Source organism: Atta cephalotes, assembly GCF_000143395.1.
Source record: "Atta cephalotes unplaced genomic scaffold scaffold00007, whole genome shotgun sequence".
In the NCBI taxonomy this organism is placed as follows: domain Eukaryota; kingdom Metazoa; phylum Arthropoda; class Insecta; order Hymenoptera; family Formicidae; genus Atta; species Atta cephalotes.
In genome coordinates this window covers 4010268-4030213 of record NW_012130071.1, presented here as the reverse complement: position 1 = coordinate 4030213, position 19946 = coordinate 4010268, and the positions used below count along the sequence as shown (strand labels likewise).

Below are 19946 nucleotides of genomic sequence, written 5' to 3'. Positions count from 1 at the left end.
AAATTTTTATCTATTTTAATATTATTATTCATTTTTTAAATAATATATATATCATAAATAATATGTATTTTTATATGAAATAATATTGGAAGCAAGACGTATACTTATTTTATGCCTCAGTAATTTCCTCAATAATTGTGAACGACGAATTATAGACATTTCTGTCATGGAATATCTCTTTCATTTTTATTCTACAATAATTATAAAATAAATGTATATTTAGCCAGAGAAAATCTCTTTACACTTTTAATATATTATACATATGTATTAATTATAATCACTTTTCTTTCAATCATTTATTATTTTTTTTAAATAGAACATTTCTTTGGTTACTACGTTGTTATACTACAAAGTTATAAAATAATTAATTGAATTTTTCAATAAACTATACTTCGTGAAATTTTTATTATTTTAGGAAGCTAAATTAAAATTTATAAAAACACTGATAAAAATTAATTTAACGTGACATGCAATTATTAATTATCGGAAAACATTTACTTCATGTTTAACTTTACGAAATATTCTATAAAATTTAACCTTTCATATGTCGTCGTAAAAATTTCTAGTCAACGTTTTTTCGTTATATTTGTGGGTTCGCGTCAATTTGCGCGAGTTAATCAAATCGGGAAAATGAGACGAGGATTCGCGGACGTGTCGCTTGAGGGCCGTCGAAGCCATCGCATGCGTAATACTGAAAAAAGGAAAAGGGTCTGGATGCAATTTGCTGCCGTCGACCGTGACGACCGTGCCGAACGACGATAGTCGGACGCGTGAGGAGTGTTCCCCCATAAAGGGAGACGTATAAATAAAATGAAAAAAAGGAGAATGAGAGACGTGGAAAACCGCTTGAGAAGGGTTACCCGGAGCTGAAATGAGGAGAAAGAGAGAGGTAAGGTGAAAAATAGAGAGGCAGAGATACGGAACGGCTTACGTGCACTTTTACGGAGAAGGATCTAAACAAAGTCCGGCGCGCATTACTTTACGAGCGTGGAGAGACGTGATCCATCTCGTCGTTAATGCGACGCGAAGCGTCCCCATAAAAGGATCGTGATCTCTCCTTTCGCCACCTGAGCAGAGTGTCTGGCTAATCCGAGGTGAAAGAGGTTCGACGATGTCGCAAAGCCACAATGTCGCAGATAAATGCTGCGCGAATTTACAAGCCGGGTTACATAGCATGTCGGGGCTTGTCGATACATCTTATAGTCGTTGCTGTCAGAGATAACATTGACAATAGCTTTAACAAAAATAAATAAATAAACTCTAAATTTGGATAAAATTCTAAAGAAGTTAGTTCCTCGAAATTTAAAATAAAATTATTTTTACTTTGTTATTTATTTTTTATATATTTATACATAATTGTAATTTATTTTTACTATATATGTGTATACACTTTTTAAAATATTAGAATCTTTTAAGCTGTATGATATATTGAAACGAAACTTAAATGAGTGAATGCGATTTGATGCTTTATCCATTGCAAATAGAAATTCTTGCAGTATGTATCGGTTTATTCACAAATCTTAATTAAACATTCCGGGTGTCAGTCGATTCGATCGGGATTATTAGTTCCCGTTGTTGCTAGCAGGCCAATTGTTAGCATTTCCGGTCGATGCCTCGAAGGGAAATTCCATAGAGTGTATGCTATAAGGGAAACTATGTGCGTAGAATTTCGCGAATTTCCTGGTTTACAGGATAATCATCTTACAATCCTCGAAGAATTGATGCACACGAAATAATTATTATTCGATATGCTACTTTAAGAGTAAGTTTTCGATTATTCCTCATATATGTAATTGTTCATATATTTTAAATTCTTTTCTAAAATTTAATATAATGTTAAATTATACTAAAAATGAAAGAAAAATCCACAGAGTCTTAAAAGTTGCATATTAGAAAATACATTGTTAAAAAAATAACGACCGTATCGAAATTAAGTTCACACGATGGAAAGAATGAGCGAAAGTAGTTTGAATTGGCGCAATTAATTTTGCAAGATGAACTTTACTACTATGACTACGTAATCGAAATCCGATATGAAAACTGGATCCCATTTCCTAATTGATGTAACGTAAACGCGTTAAAATTGATATAGTTTACTCTCAGAATTGCTTCATCTTACAATACTGCGTACTCCAAATGTTTATTGAACGTAATGAGAAATTGAAATTGTTGTAATAAAAAACGTATTAAATGAGAATCGATGCATACAATGATATTAAGCTGACTATAATATGATTGCTCAATACAAAACTAGTTTCTAAATAATGATAACAGTTGTAACGAAAGTAATATATTGAAATGACATTTTTTAGCACCTTTGGCATTTTGTAAGGCATCTTCATCTTTTCACAAGTCTCCCTCTAATTCGTTTCTATCAGTATAGATTAACTTTGTCAGTTTCAACTTACTCTTCATCTTTTTCTAATCTTATAAATATAGGAAAAAATATGAAGTTAATTGAATCAAAATTAAAATTAAATTGGACACAAGTCAAATTTTTTATTACTTTTATTTTGATTTTCTGTTAAATGTTCTTTTGTTTATTTATTTGTTTTTCCTTTTATGTCTTACGTCATATTTTTTTAGGATACTTTATTTTCCATATTATGGAAGTTTATATTTTTATCGATTTTAAGAGTTAACATCACATATTTTTATACCGTTTAAACTTTTAAGAGTTAGTCTTTTTTGAGAGTTTTATATTGAATTTAAGTTTGATTTTTTGTGAAAATCGCTCCCCACGTTATCTGACTGCAAAAACGTCAACATATTGGCCAGTGGACAAGGGATGTAATTCGGATTGTAAATTTGCGCAACGCAGCGAATTTATTTGCTACATCACGGCTTTGTGCTGTCTAAATGGCAAATTAAAGTCGTCCAAACATAACTTCGATATTCAATTACGTCCGTTTTATCAGTCTGATAGAAAAATCGATTGCAGAACTGATCGCGTCGTCTCGCGAGCGATAGTTGTAACGTAAGCACGGCGAGAGGTGCGTCAAATGGCGCTGGCGAAGCAGCATATCTTATTAGAAACAAATATTCATGTCACATACCCGGCACCGGCTGGTGCCAAGTGTTTGACTGTTACCCTACGCCACACGTGCGTGAGAACCGAACGAGTCTGGCATACCTACTCCGTGTTTCAAAGAACTTTGAAATAATATCGAACGAATTTTTCCATTCGACCCGTAACCCCTTCGTTTTTCTACTCTCTACCACCTTCCATCGCGTCGAAATCCAAATAACCGACCGCAATGCATGTGTGCCTTCGTCCACTCGCTAGACATATTTTTAAAGTGCATTCGACGAGATCTGTATTTGATGCGAATATTTGAAAATAACGTCATGTTTCTCTTTTTGAGATGCAAAATGTAAACTACGCTTTAAAACGTTTATTATCTTAGAATTACGTCCCGCGACCGCATTGTAATAGAATCGTTGACATACTTCTTGTGATTTTTTTAAATTACTGAGTCTTTGTTAGTAAAGATCCTTTTGTCAATTTGGAATTAATCTCTTCTTGATGAAAATGTCAATATGGATATACGGAAAGAACGACTTTATTGAAGAATTTAAAAATTTAGTTGGATACAGGTCTGAATATAATTTTATCTGGCCATCAAAATAATTATATTGGACGTTAAAATAATGAGCAATACTGTAAAAAGTTTTGACACGAGGAACTAGCTTTAACATCCTACTAATAATTTTAATGGATTTTAACAAAATTCTTTTTAGATCTGTATCTGATTAAATTTTTCGATACTCTATCAAAACTATTTTTTTCATACAGCATTTTCGACCAATAATAATTTAAATTATTACCAATTTAATTATTTAAAATATTCATATCCAAATTAGCTAAAAAATTGTTTATTAGAACGATAATTGATAATTTTTGAATTTTCTGTAAATGACGTTCACTTTATAAAGACATTTCGCAACAGAACATCCGAATCGAATAAATACATAAAATGTATATCGAAATAACAAATTTGCTGAATTATTAAAAAATTTATATATATAGATCTGAAAATAATTTTGATATATATATCAAATATATATATCAAAATCACTGTGTATAACGTTCAAGTTAATTGCTCAAATTTTTTGCAGCATCATGTTTTTTACTCATCATGTTTAAATAATCTATATAATTATTTTTATGATTCAAATCTGTCCGAAAGCCGCTTAAACTCTTTAATTTCTTATCCATTAATATCAACAAAATATCGATATACTGTAATTTCATAACACAAGTCCCATCACTGTTGAAACTCGTGTTTAATTAACTAATTGCGATCGACCCAACAAAATTATTTTCAGATCTGTATCTAGCTAAATTTTTTAATATTTTAGTAAAATTTTTTTATTTTTACAAATTTTTTTACAAAATTCATAATACTTTTGTGTATTTAAATAGACTTCATCGAAAATATTATTTTGATATTCGTATCGATTCAATAGTTAGAAAAAGCAAAGTAGTTGACATCAGATAATTCTTTGTAATAGATATTTATATTATAAGAAATTCTATTCTATCTTCCTATTAAACGAGCTAAAAGGTTATAATCTGTTACAATTTAAAGCTCAATTTATGAATAAATGGCGAATAAATAATGTGTAATATACGTAAAAACAATTTACTTGGAAAATATTTTTTTATTCGTACATTTACTATGTTTTATGTATTCAAAAGTGAATATTTAATTTGAACCATGCAATGCAAAAGTTATCATTATACAATATCGATATTTACGCAGAATATATTTTTAGACACGTTATTATCTGATATCCATCCCCTATATAATAAATGATCAAGATAGGATATCGAATATCATATTTAGAAATGCATTTTATGAAAATGATGTTTACTATAGAATTCATACTTAAATACAATCTAATTGAATAAGTTTTCTTAACCTTATTAAATGAGAAAGACATTGATACTAAATTGATTGTTCAATTTTCTTTCAAAGTAAAATTATACTATCATTATATAGAAAAGTCACAATACATATTACTTATTTTGATAAAAAAAGCTTTTCTAGACGAAATGAATGAAATTACGGATAAATCTTTTTATATTTATCGCGATTTGGAAAGAATTCACTCAAAGCTTTTTATCGATTTGATCGAAAGATTCCAAGTTTTTTTTTGCACTTGACTTTACGCGCGGATACATACATTCAATATTAAATTCCTGAAATATATTGGACTATCAGCACGTGTATCTCCGAGATAGAATGCAGTGTAACAGAAATATCTCATTAAAAACAAATCTTAACATCCTTTCTCACTTTGATTATTATATTCGTACAGGGAACGGCGGAAATATCAATTTTATCATCGATATCAATTTTAGTTACCCACTGCGTAATCGTCGTTGACAAAGATCATTCCTTTCAACCTTTCTCAGATGACATTTTCAAAGTGACTTAAAATTGACAGCATTTTAATAGAAAACCATCAAAATTCTGATAGATCTGCTAAATTTTGTGCTAGACTTACCTTCCTGCTCGAACCTGCGACATGTAGAAATGTCGTATGAGAGAAAATATGTGACTTCCAAGTTGTTATTTTACGTGTGTGAACTCCAATAAATTAACAGAATATAAGCTTTCTTTTAATTATATACGTATGAGAATACACCTTTTGGTGGGGGAAATTTTGGGCAAAACAATATATTATTACTAACAAACACAATAATGGATTCACGCAACATACATATGCAAGATAAGATCTTATCGATAGCTTCATATATGATCCGAAGCTCCATCTTTATTCCGCCGTGATACTTGGTTACAATATTTTTTTTTGTTCACAATTATTTACAGAATTATTCTTCACTATCTTCTTACATGACTATATTTATACAATCTGCTCGTCGCTCATCGTTTTGTTTTTTTAGTTAATCTTCGCTCACCAAAGTGATCGATTGTACGTACAGTTATACAAAATTTACGCGAGCACTATGCACGCGCGCCGGGAAAAGAACGCCGTCGAAAAATCATATCGAACGCTACTATATAACTTCGCGATTATTATTTATACAGGAAGATAGCGTTTGGATTTAGTATACATTGTTGACGGTCGAATTTATCTTTACGCGCGAGCAGTACTTTATCATTTTGAAATAATACTCGCATAACGTCAAATTTATTTGGGTATGGAACGATTGTCCCATTTAATAACGCAGGATTGCAAATTCTCTTAATATACAAGTCGAATCGATTGCGCTCGTGAACGAACACAATGCAATTCGTTTAATTAGCTTCCTGAACACTCAGCGATAAGCGCGTAAGCACGTTTCGTGTTCCGAAGGATTCTTAAAGCACATTTCCGTCTCGCAACGTCCTTCGTCAGGATCAAGATGATCTCCTAGGACACATCTAGATTTACATAAATCTAACCAAGGAACGCCTTTCAACCGTGTGTTCGGTTTTTATTATTTTACAAAAAGTATACATCATATCAATCAAAACACAACAGGAAATTACTTCGTGATTAACACCAGAAGAATTGAGATAATCGTATTGAGAGAGAGAAATTGTATTGAGAGATATTCCTTATTTAAACACAACTTTTCATGTTTAAATTCGTTAAACTTTAATTTTTAAACTTTTTCAACATTTTTTTTCAATTCCTTATTAAAGAAGAAGGAAAGTATATCATTAAAAGGAAGTATTTATTAAAAGAAAAAAAAGTCCTAATTAAAAAATTTAAATTCATAGATAAATAAAACATTGATAGAATACATGAATAATTATCGGATAAATGCCTCTTTGATAGTCTAAGTTATAATTCCTTATCTTAAGGTAACACTTTTTAATTTTCTGTATTGATGTGATTGACGATATGTTTATACTTCGAGGATATAGATATGTATTAGATTAATATAGTCGAAGATAGTTTATTGAATTTAATAAGAAATAATATTATTTTATCTCGGATCTTCTGATGTTAATAAAATACAGCTTTATGATACCGATCCTAAAACTTAGCGGCGCTGGAAGAAAAGAGGAGGGTTTAGATATTCATTAAATGATTGAGAAATCATTCTTCGCATCATCCACACCGCTAACAGTTTTCCACGTATTCGAAGTTTCGTTTTCTTGTATTGTCTGATATTGCAGTCTGGAGGAGTATTTGGAAGCGCGAAAGGAGGAATGAGCCGTAAGACTCGCAGAATGACAATGACATACAAATGCCAGATAATCGCCAGTATAATAATTTCCACGCTCGACGATTTAAGAACTTCGAGGGTTGTTCACGGTCTCTTATAATTCCGTTGTAGACAATTCATCGGCAGCTCTCGCGCGAGAAGCGTTTTTTCCATATTATATCCATAATACATTTTACGTCTTGAGAACTGTATCTCAATACTCTATCTGTCATCGAACTCGAACTTAGGAAATAAGCACGAAGAATCCGATTATCTCCAGGGACAATCGGGGATTGAGAAAGAAGATATATTCAGACACATCCATCGTGTTTTTGCACACGAATTGCTTTAAGGTGGTTTTTTAGTAAATCGAGTTACCATAGAAATGTCTAATTTTTTTATATAATAAAATTAAAGTATCAAGATTGACGTGTGCAAAATCTTATGCTAGGTTAACGATGAAATAAGAGAAAAAAAATGTTGAAAATATAACTTTTCATGTGTAACTTAGTGACAGATAAGACTCGCAGATGCTTCTTTTATTAACTGCACACAAATCCTAGACACACAATCCATAGACTTTTCTCAAAAATGAGATTATAATAATTTCAAAAATTACGATTTTAATAGTTAAAAAAGCGATGGTCATTCTGGAAAGATATTTAAGTATATAAACTTGCATATAAATTTAACCCCGAAAAATAAACATAATCTCATCTTGTTTTTTTTTAATGAAATTGCAGCTTTTGATTTATTATCGTATGTTCCATATTATTTCATTAAGATATACGTAATTTTAATATTTTATCCAAATTATGCAAATACTTGTATTTTGGATGGACCCTAATGAGGCACCTCAAATTTTCGGTACTTTACTGAAGAACCATCTTAAGCGATTTTTATTATTTTTCTTTTAATAAATACTTATTTATAAATAAAGATATCGATATTTATTTCCTAATTTTTGTAAGAATTTGAACTCGCCAATTTATGTACGATAAAATTTTACTTTCTAAAAATAACATCTCTCTCACGAGTATATGAGTCCTGCTCTTTTCCTTTTTATAAAATACTACGTACGTCAATAACATGAATTGAAAATATTTTGAACTTAGTTATTTCTTGTGTGTGTGACTTGTACTGTGTGTGCAAGTTAACACAGCTTTGAAATTCGATTGTGAAAACTACTGCACGAAGAGCGAAAAATTCTAGAACAGGTATTTGGATAGGTTTTTTTTGCAACGGTGTTTTCGTTCGATAAGAAAGATATGTTATTTACGACTCAATAAGCGCAAAGAAAAACTAACGACTGCAACAAGCCACGTTGCGAAAAGTAAAGTAAATAAAAGAGGAGCCATGAAAAAGATAAGCATGGTTATACTGGAACAAAAAGACGAAGAAAGTTCAGGAATCGTATATCGACATTCTATATAAAAAAACGTCGATAGGACGACAATATCATATAATTGAAATAAAGACAAATAAATGAAATTTACATTAAGTGAAGTCTGTAGCATACAATATCGTAAAAACATTGGAAGATAAAGACATAGCATTATTTCACACAATGTCAACGTAAATGCCAAAAAGGGACGATCCACAAGAGCGATAATTCACGCAGATAAAAGGAAGTTGGCTAATTCTCCTTCTCCAAAACTCTTAAAACTTTATACCAGTTCAATCGACCCACTTAAGACTCATAAAACAAACTTCTCGAAGCTGTTTGATCGTGTCGTAGAAAAATCCCAAATCGTCGGGCAGTTAAAGTGCCAAAATATATCAACGTTAAGCGTCTCAAAGTGAAGAATTGTCGTTCATTACCGATATTTTTAATTAATATGTAAAAAATAAAGACGTAAGTATTTCGATGAATATCATTTATAAATTTATATTCATCCATCAATTTTGAATCAGGAATAATCAACGCGCGCGCTTTATAATTTTTCAATTTAAGCGTTTTAATTATTTTCGCATCTTTGTTACTTTCATATTATAGTTAAAAAAAATCTTTTTACGTATCAGGCAAAACAGAGGAAATATTACGCGTATATGCATATATAGAACGTTTATCCTTTCGCGGCTAGTCGCGGAAATACATTGATCGTTCTCGTTGCGACGTGCTGAAGTGCGCACTTCTGAAACTATAGGTACCCTTCGTCTGGCACGTCGAAACAGCGAAAAGCAGCGAGTGCGAGCACACGATAAACCAACAGCGCGCATACGTAACTATCTACGTCTCCCGTGTATATCGTCTCAACGGGCTTACACGTCGTATCTCTCGGGACTTTAATAAGCGTAACCAACGGAGATTAGGCGAACGGCCGAGGGGGGACAGAAATCTACGAGCAACTCTAATCGGAGAGACTGCTTGAGGGGCTAACACGAGGAGGTGTCGCAACTGCAGAGGCAGTTGTAACTTTAGAACCGACTACGCGGCATAGTCCGACCAGAACCAGGTATAAGCTCGTTTGGAAGTCGCATGAAGTCGTCGACGTCTTCGAGAATTGTGACGATATCAAAGGTGATAGGAAAAATGAAGGGAGAGACGACTTTGAGAACGAAGATGAAGGGAATTAGGTACCTAGAATTTTCGGCGAACTATGAAATCTTCTTTAGTCCTCGCCTGGTTGGATGGGCTGTATGCCACGCAGTTCGTTCATGCCGCCTCGACCCGCGGCGGATAATAATACCGCACAATTATTCCGTAGATGCCCGAGTTCGCGAAAGAAGGGAAATAAAATCAGCATAAAAGCGAGAGCCGCCAAATGGCGGCTTCGGCATGGCGGGCCTTTTAATGAAAAGTGGACCGGTGGGGAACAGCGAAGAAGAAGACGGCGGTGGCCCTTAAATTAATTCACGATGAATTACGTCCGCACCAGCTGCAAGGGCAGTTGTGTTTATTTATGGTTTAACTAAGATCTTCTTCCTCTAGTCTTTAAAGGCGAATTCGCCCTTGTAATTTCTCGGTGACCGAGAGAGGCGGCCCGCCTTCGTCATTTTCTCGCGTCGTTGATAAGAGGGAAAGTGAGAGTGAGAGAGAGAGAGAGAGAGAGAGAGAGAGAGAGAGAGATGATAATCGTTCTGAAACGAGGATTCTCTCTGACGAAATAAGAGGGAACACGCTCGTTCGCAGCCTCACAGGCTACAGCGGCGTGTCGCAAACGAGCGCGATTTGGCCCGTCAGGGAAAAAACCCGTCGGGATTTTTTTTTCTCGAGGGTTTTTTTTCGGTCACCGAAAGAGCGACCATTCATTGGCTCTCGCGAGGACGCTTGAGGACGCTTCGTGAACTGAATTTTTTTTGTGACTGGCCATTTCGACGTAGATTGCAGTGACGAATGTGGCACCTCGCATATTATATCGAATACGAAATGGGCCATTAGTTAATTGAAGAGTACCCCAGAAAAATGTTGCAAACGACAAATTTATCAGATACGATGTGTCAGCGGAGAGAAACGTGATTGTACAATATACAATATATCGAGAATATAATGGTTTCTCCGTTAAATATCATTTAACGTGTTTCCATTTTGTCGTGTATTTTGGAACAACATTAACTTTTTGTAATCATTTTGTAATCATTAAAATTTTTCTCTTTTTTTTCTTTTTGTTTTAACGCCAATATTACTTAGAAACTATTTGCAATATATAATAGAAATAGAACTTTGTTACAGTCTTTACTTTGAAGTGAAGTAGGATAGCGGAAGAATGAACTCTCTTCGTGAAAAATCACGTGAAAAAAAAAGTTCACTCGATATTTAAGAGCAATTAGGTGTGGACGAACCGATCATGAAGGAAAAATCGATTGAGAACACACGAAAATAGATTTTAATGGAAATTGGGCACGTATGACGCTCCTGCGAGAGAGCTGTCGGCGAGTACCGAAAACGAACCGCGAAGCGTAACGAGACGCAATTTCAGTTGCCATAAAACTTCAAACCCAAGCACCCACGGGGACGCCCGATTTATTTAGCAAGTGAATACAAAACTGTCGTAGAGAGTGATGCGGGAATCGATGCGATCGATTTTATTATCTTTCCACGGTTTGGGTTAGATCCACTTTGTGAATTTCCGTCTGAAAATAGGATGGAGATTTCATAAGCTGAATTGGAACGGCCAAATGCTTATTACCTCGTGACGTTCGCTGTTGCAAGTACATCAAGCATAATTAGAGAAATTACTGCGAAAACCGAATGTTACGATAGCAACGATTGAAATGGCTGGACAAGGCTTTGACAGTAATTAAAAGTTTATCGATACAGAAACGTAAGCACGCTATGGTGGAAATATAAAAATATAATTAGTATCATTCTCTCACTCACATTCTCCGTTTCTCACATTCTTTCTTTTACACATGAATTCTGCATACTCGCTCGAAGCAACTCGCGCCAGAAAACGATCGTCACTGATTTATCGAACACTTATTAATCGTTTGGCTCACATCGGAAACGAGTAATCAGATATTTCCTATGATCGTAGGACGCGCGATCGATGAAATTTTTTTTATTGACTTATCATATTTTGATTGAATTGCTCCTGTAAGTTTCATTACAGTTTGTAATTCTGCTGACACAATATATAGATACTTTAAGTATTTTTATCACTTTTTAAATCTCTTACATATTTTAAAATGAGTCCTTTCATTAAAAATGTCAATTTTATATGTATTTTATAATATGTGTAATAAGTATAATATGTGTAATAAAGTTTTTTATCGACAATTTCATTTTACATTGGTTATAAGTAAAATTAGTTTAATATCATATTGTACTTTTATACCTTTTTTCGAATTTCTAAATTTAAAAGAGTCAGCTGTGATCATGAAAATGTCAGGTGCGTTATATGCAATATTACTTTTATTACTTTAATTTGACAAATAAAGATGTAAAATATTGAGTTTATTGTTTTGCCATTAAATTGATTAACATAAAAGACAATGAGAACTAAACTCGTACTAAAAGAATTTTAAGCCTATATTTTTATTCTTAATTTTATTTACTTAAATAATATTCGAAATTGTACTGTTTAATACTCGTAAAACGTCAGTTTGTATAAATATTCCTTTTTTTTAATGAAAAAATGTGCTCTTCAGATTTCCTTTCTTTAGTTTCCGCTTTTACGAAATATAAAATGTATCTCACAAGAATAGAATCTTAGTATCGCTTTTTCCAATTTGTGTTAAATTCATGATCGACAGTAGCCGTTAAAGTTTTCAAGTAAATATCCAATGAATATCACCCAATTTTATTTTAACCGGAAGAAAATTCTGTAGTATCGAGAACTCGTTCTCGATAACAAAATCCTCGAGTGAACAATCATCGAAAACGATTCTCCACTTTGCCGTTATTGGGGAGCGTTTTGATAAAGAAAATCTCATTCAAAAAGATAGAGTGCTAAATGTTTCTCCAAAGACATACTTAATTCCGTATTGACTGGAGAGTTTTGTTATCGAGAGCTGCTAACCGAGAGTGTGGTAAAAACTTCCTTGAGTAAACGGTAATCTTGTGTGAGGAAAAAAAAGAAAGAAGACAGGTACGATCGCACGTCCGTGATCGAGGCGTGTGTGACAAACAACTTGGAGTCGCTCGTCCGCAATCGATTCGTTCCGACTTTCGAGATCGAGGGCGTCCGCCAAGACAGGCGAGAGACACCGGCGTTCTTGCTATACTTCCGGCTCGAACTCCTTTAAAGCTTTCAATACTCGTTTAAACTCGCGATACATATCCTATTACACTGGCGTTAATCGTAAGGGCTATCTACGAAACGCCACGCCGCTCGCACGCGACTGGAGAGCGCAGCGGGGAGCTGGGGAAAAGTGGCACGAATGTGTTAGTTTTACCCTGACGTATGCACACATATACACGTGCGAGCGTGCCTGTATATGATACAGTAAATATGTACATATCACGCAAATTTATTGCCGCCGAAACTAAGGAGTTACACACCCGACTCTTCGAATGTTATCCAGGATTATCCTCATTTCGAGATATGTTTTTCTCCTTCACTCGTTGAGAGTCTTTATCTGTCTGTTTCAGCCTTTATCGCTCCTTTATTTTTTGCGTTTATTGTTTTTTTTTTATAACGTTCGATTTAATTGATCGAGAACTCGTAATTTGATTTGATAACGCGCGCGACTTCCACATAACAAAATAAATAAGAAATTGTTATTTAGCTCGATGCTATTAATCTCATTCTTCTAAATCACTGCTGAGATCGAATAAAATGATGTCCTATATGTACCGTAATGGGTTCATGCACTGATTTAATTTTGCATAGGAGTAAAGAAATCTAGGGCATCATTTAAAGTTAATAAAAATATCGAAAATAGAAACGAGTCAAATTATATATTCGATCCCTGAATATAATTAACTTAGCACTCACCGATTCAAGTATAACGATCAATATATGCCCTGCAATGCACGTCTTCAGCCCCATCTGGTTCATCCCTTCCGCGAGCTTCCGATGCATTGATTAGGTTTACGAATTACGAATAAGCCACTCAGGGAAGACGATACGTCGTCGTCGGCGGCGGCGACTTAAGCCCACTCGAAGTTGTTTTTGCCGCGTAGAGCCGAGCAAGCTGCTGAATAGCCAATGAAGATTAAAGCTTGCGGGCTTTTACCTTACGCGGACTTGGCGTCTTCTTCGCACTGATTAGTCAAAATTAAAATACAGTACGTTTGGAGAATAGCACCCGAATTTTCTCGAATACCTATCCTATCTATTTTATTTTTCTTTCGCGACAGCTTGCTGTACAAACAACTTCGATTCTATGGTCATCGAGCGTCGATCGCAATAATGCTTCTTCTCCGAAAGTGAATTATACCGTTGCGAAAGATCGCGAGAACCGCAACGTGCGAGCACGATGAAGGTTGCCTCGACCAAGTTCCTCGGAATTTCTCGGCTCTCTCTCTCTTTCTCTCTCCCTCTCTCGTTTCACCATCACCATCCTCGGCGAACGATTAGAAGCGACAACAACGGTGATACCAGAACGAAGAGCCGTCGTGGATAAGGATCAGTGCCTGAGCTGACGTTGATCGGTCGTTTCTTGCCGATGCGAATCGTAGAGGACGGCGTGGCGAGTGACGGGTAACCCATATGTCCGTGGACCGTGTTATCCACCGCCAGTGGCTTGTTCTCCGTCTTGTCCATCTCCGCGGAACCGAACACTGCCTCGTCCTCTTCGTCATAGAACACCGTTAACACCGGTGTTTGCGTCTTCGCCGGCCCCGAGATCTCTGGAACAGGGGAAAAATATGCGATTTTGATGAACTTAACGTAAAAAGAGAAGGAATATACTGTTAAATCTATAAATTAAAAATAAAACATTAATTTTATACACTGTTAAAAATAAAAAATTAAAATTAACATTTTGTGCACAAAAATGTTAGTTTTAACGTTTTTGCAAGTTTCAGAAAGTTCATTATATTGCCTTTAAGTTAAAATTAACATTTTACTTTTAACAATCTAATTTAAGTTGCCACTGTTTCTATTCAATATAATTCGAGGGAAGATATCACAAGGGAGAAGATGCCATTTTGTTTATAATTTTTTTTTGTATAACATGCGTTAGCTATACTGTGCAAAAGCACTGTGGTAAACAATTGCGCAGTCATTGACAGAGACGAGAGGATAACCACTGAAATATTGTCCCACAGATTATATGACATCATATGATTTCATCTGATTACAAATAATTTTTTTCACTACATATAAAGTCATTTGGTAAAATATACGAATTTATTTAATATTTATTTAATATTATACAATTTATCGTGATTGCATATGTAATTTGAATAATACATAGAGATTTCATATAAATTTTTATAATAATTTCGAGAACTCTGTCCCATTACATTAAGTGATTACTTCCTTGGGCAGAGATGTTCATGCCAAAGTCGATTGATAAAGATTATGAAATACGAAAAAGTAAGTCGTGAGATATGCTCTATCTAATATTTGATATGCTAATAGCTAAGTATTCTGTCTGTTTCGATGCTTACTGTAAAACTGGGCAAATACAGTTTTAATCAGTGTTTTCTGAAGGTCATGTGGATGATATAGATTATAATTTGTAATATTTTTATATTCGTAAAAGTTGCAATTGAATATTCCTCTTACACTTGAGAATAAGATGACGATAAAAATAAAACAATTTTTCCTACTTGAAATCGTCATTAAATGAATTTTTTATTTTATGAATTAAAATTTTGAATGCTTTATATAATTCGAAATATTTTAAGTTAATGAAATTTAAATGTTTAAATGAATAAAAGTATGTCCAATTTATTTTTTAAATTACTCTCTTTCATATTTCGTCAATTTATGTTTTATCTTATCTTTATCTGTTCTTATAGCTTAAATCCTCGATTATGAATTATAAATAAGTAAAATATGCATGTTTATATTGCATCACATTATTTAATTGTTTGTGTATCTTTTCCCATAGGAGATTATATCTTGTCCGTATATATAGAGGGAAGATGCCACTTTTACAGGATATGACATATCAATTTTTTCTAATAATATGGAAAAGTTCATTGATTTATATGAATAAAGAAAGATTGCTAGAATATAAATCATATTTTTTCGTTCATTAATTCAATAACATTAAGAAATTATTCAAGAATAAAAAAAAAAAAGGCTTAAGTAACATCTTCTCCCTAATGACCTTATGGATATTTTATGCTAAAATGATATAAAATGATATAAAATAACAATATTTTATAATTAGTACGAGCAACGACGACTTAAATTAGATTAAATTTGGCACTCTATAGATTTAATAGATATATAATTGGAAAAATATTCCAGGATGTGACCATCCGAGATTGGAATATTAGCGTAATAATAGAAATGCATATATTTAAGGATGTATTTTTTAACAGAATATGAAAAAGTTATCAGAATCATCACAAAGCTTACTTGAAACGCTAATAATATAAATACGATAAGAAGTCGAAACATTCGATTATTCGTATTTATATTATTAGCGATTATTATTATCTCAGATCGATTGTTAATGTCCGAATGTTTCGGCGCACAGTTACATCTGAAATAATTAAATTTAGAATATATATTGTATTCATAACATCTAACTTTTACCGATTATTGGCGTTTTCTCTCATATTATGTATATCATTTATACGGTCGTATTTATTCTTAAAAAGTTATATATTTTTCTACATTGTATTTGAAAGTAAAACAAAAAGTTTGGTAGCGATTTAGACCTGGATCAATAAATAAGTATTTCAAGAAGTAAACATATTTTTAAAAAATCATTCAGATAAAATGAGAAAATTTTCATTTAAATTATAAAATTACATATATTATTAAATATAAATATTGATTTTTACTGAATTATTTTAGAGATATATTTCAGAGTAATTTTGCAGAGAATATACACCTGATATAGTTTTAATAAGCAATTTATTGTATAAGTAAGCTGCTTATGATTATATAATTTCATGACGTTTTAACGTGACTCGAAAACCTTTATATTATATTGTTTCAAAAAGTAGTAATGTCACGAATTTATCGGCACTTATCCGAGAGTTTTGATGCTACAAACTTTCTCTATCGGGAATCCCTTGAATAAAGGAGTAAAGGTCAAGCTTGTAGATAAGACAACTCAACCTACGTGTTATTCCCATGTACAGAGTTTAGTGCCAGACGAGGTGGACACGTGCATGTATATCTTATATATAAAACATGTTTTCTGAAGTTTCTATCGGAATATTCCGTAGTAAGTTTCGAGAAGATTGCCTCTCAATAAAATCGATTGCATTATCTTCTTTAGCGAGTTTGAAATTCCCGATTTTACCGAAGATTTTGTTAACACTAGCAAGTAAGAAACGCGAATGCGGGCGAGACGATCTCTTGTATCGTCATCTTTAAATTTACGTAAGCAAATATGTCATCCTTACGTCTACCACACCGGATGAAGATCCCCCGTTCTCGAAATCGATGGGTCGATAACACGGGACGATTTACGAACGCGAAGAGTATACTGCACTCGCCTTATCTCGTCACCCTTCCGCCTAGTACACCCTGAAGGGAAGGGCTGTAAGCTGTAGCCAAGAAATTCGACGTCGCGCACGCGAAAAGATGAGGATTGACCGAAGGGCATCTACCGCTGATATATAGAGGCAACTCCTCGGAGATTTCCGTCCATAAAGTGACGATGCTTGTAAACGCGGGGTGTGTTTGCCGTAAAGAGGAAATCCTCTTATTACTATCATCCCACGATCAGTCATAGCGGAGGTAGGCGTGGAACTGAGACGACATGGACGGTTTATTGACGGCGGGAGCGAGACATGAACAACGATTTTCACGCCGGGTATAGGAGACTCGTTAACCTCGCAAACCGCCGCGTTAATGTAGGAATAACAGGTCATGCGCGAGAGTAAATTCCGCTCCTCGCTTCGATCCTACAACGGTTCGCGAGATATCGCTATAACCGAGTTGCTACGTGCGGCAAAAAGTCGTTTCCCCGTCGTAATTTGTTCGTTGCGAGTAGTCGAGAGCCTTGTTACCCGAACGCGTTCAAGATCGTTCCGCTCACAAGTCACGCGTAGAGCGATTTGCACGATGTAATATCCTAAAAGCGGATTTCTTGACGGATCTGGCGCTTTAAATTTCTTTTCTCCAATAAAGCCAGCCAGCTATTTAACACTTAAGAATTGAAGAATCTGATAAATCAAATTTTGAAGAATGAAAGATAAAAAATAGAATCTTGTTTTTTTTTATTTAATATTATACAGACTTTAGTTTTTCGCATTTTGATTTGCGGCTTACAATTACAGTGAGTGCAAAAAGTATTCGTACAGAGAAAATACTTGTTTAAAAAATTTTATTTTTAAAAAGTAAATATTATCCAGCGAGAAATGAATCATCGAATTAATGTTGTATAAATACGATGATTTCAATATCGATTCGACGTTTAATTGACGATTATTTCTTGTTGGATAATTAATAATTTATTCATAAAGAATAAGATAGACTGTATGTTCCTTAAAATTATATATACCAAAAAGATGTGTATTAATTATACAAAATATCATTTGAAAAATAAGCGAAAATTAAAAATTGTATTGTTTGAATGCTCAAAAGGTATTCGTACAAACGAGAAATTTAGCTTCCAAAATCGGGCATGCGAAACTCGTTTGTTTATGTTAGAACAGAATTTATTGTATAAAATTATTTATTGTATAAAATTGCTAATTAATGTTTACTTTCTACAAATAAGGCTTTTTTAATAATAAATTTCTTTGAACAAATACTTTTTGCTCTCAATGTATAAAATAATACGTAGATGTAGCATTATTGAAAGAGAGAGAGAGAGAGAGAGAGAGAGAGAGAGAGAGAGAGAGAGAGAATTTAATAATAAATAACAAGAAAAAATTAAAATTTTCTAACAAAGAGATTCTCCATAACATGTACATTTAAAATTTAAATGGTGTTTACTTGATATTAATATATTACAAAGTGTTAAGAAGAAAATAGATGTGTTATCAACTGTAACAAGCAGAAAATTAATCTCGACACGGTGTTTACATGTATAATAACTCATTCACAGTTTGCAGAGCAAACTTTTCACCGTTGACCTCCCGCGCAATTATCTGCCGGTCTATTTGCAGGTTTTATTTTACGGTACGAAATCTTAATCCCTAGCATTACGACCATCCAAAAGAATAAAAACGGAGGAAAAAAGGGAGAAAAGTAGAAAGAATCGCGATTATCCGCAAATGTACACGTGCATTGAAACGAAATGCGGCACGGAATTCTTCCTCCCCCCCCTCCCCCCTCCATCGTTTTGACTGCGTTCCGTCGAGTAATCGAATTAGGTATTCTTTATGGGCTCCGCGGAAAACTTCGTTTAATAACGGTCGAAAACGCGCTGTGTACTCACCGTATAATCGAATACTACTCTCGACCTCGCCAAGGGAATTTTTGGCCGCACACCGGTACGTTCCCACGTCGTTTTTCTGCAAGTTGCGAATCGTGAGGATCATCCGGACTTCGAACGGTGACTTTGTCACCGTTTGGACATCGTGTCTCATGCTGGATATTATCATCGCACCTGGAGAACAAAGTGGAGAGCATATTCGATTATTCCAACTTCATCAGATAGGAAAACTGCATGTTGTTTTTTCTCATATTTGCGTTCAGCATTTTTATCGATTGATATGCGGCAGCAATAAAAAAACCGTTCATTATGAAATTACAGAGAAAAATACAGAATGTTTTATGCAAAGGAGAAAGAGATTGAAATTAAAATAATTAAGATACATGAGTTTATGTAATGATCAAAATCCTAATTATGTTTTATATATGTATTTCTCGACTATTAAAATCATGTCAAAGATTTTTTTTTTTAACCGAATACAATACGCAAGCATACATTTTTCTATTTTAACATTCCGATTTTTTAGTCGTTTTAATAACAAGGATATAATAATTTAATAAAATTTAAAACCTTATAGCACGTGTATATTAATTATACGCATTTATTCAAATACCACTTCAATTAAACAATACAAAAGTTCGAGAATCCTAATATAATTATTGTTATTGTCATTTCAATTAAACTATGTGAGATATATTTATGTTTTACATTGTGCTAAGAAGCCACGTCTTTTATCATAAATAAGATATCTCGCCCGTTTCCCGCTATGCTTTCTTATTACACGTTGAAACAGTTGCGTATAATGGGAAACCAGTGAAAGGTATCTTCCACGCGAGACGAAATTGCATACGAATGCATTGGAGCGAGGAAC

General features: G+C 33.7%; 1 protein-coding gene across 1 annotated transcript in view; it reads right to left on the bottom strand.

Annotated features, from left to right (window-relative positions):
- Window positions 1-14109: 14109 nt before the first annotated feature.
- LOC105626996 (lachesin-like) overlaps window positions 14110-19946 on the bottom strand; it is a 48186-nt gene continuing 42349 nt past the window's right edge. The window contains exons 8-9 of the mRNA XM_012208278.1: window positions 19079-19249; window positions 14110-14405 (exon numbers count right to left, since the gene is read on the bottom strand). Coding sequence (XP_012063668.1) covers window positions 14110-14405; window positions 19079-19249 — 467 coding nt within the window. The remainder of the gene's footprint in view (window positions 14406-19078; window positions 19250-19946) is intronic.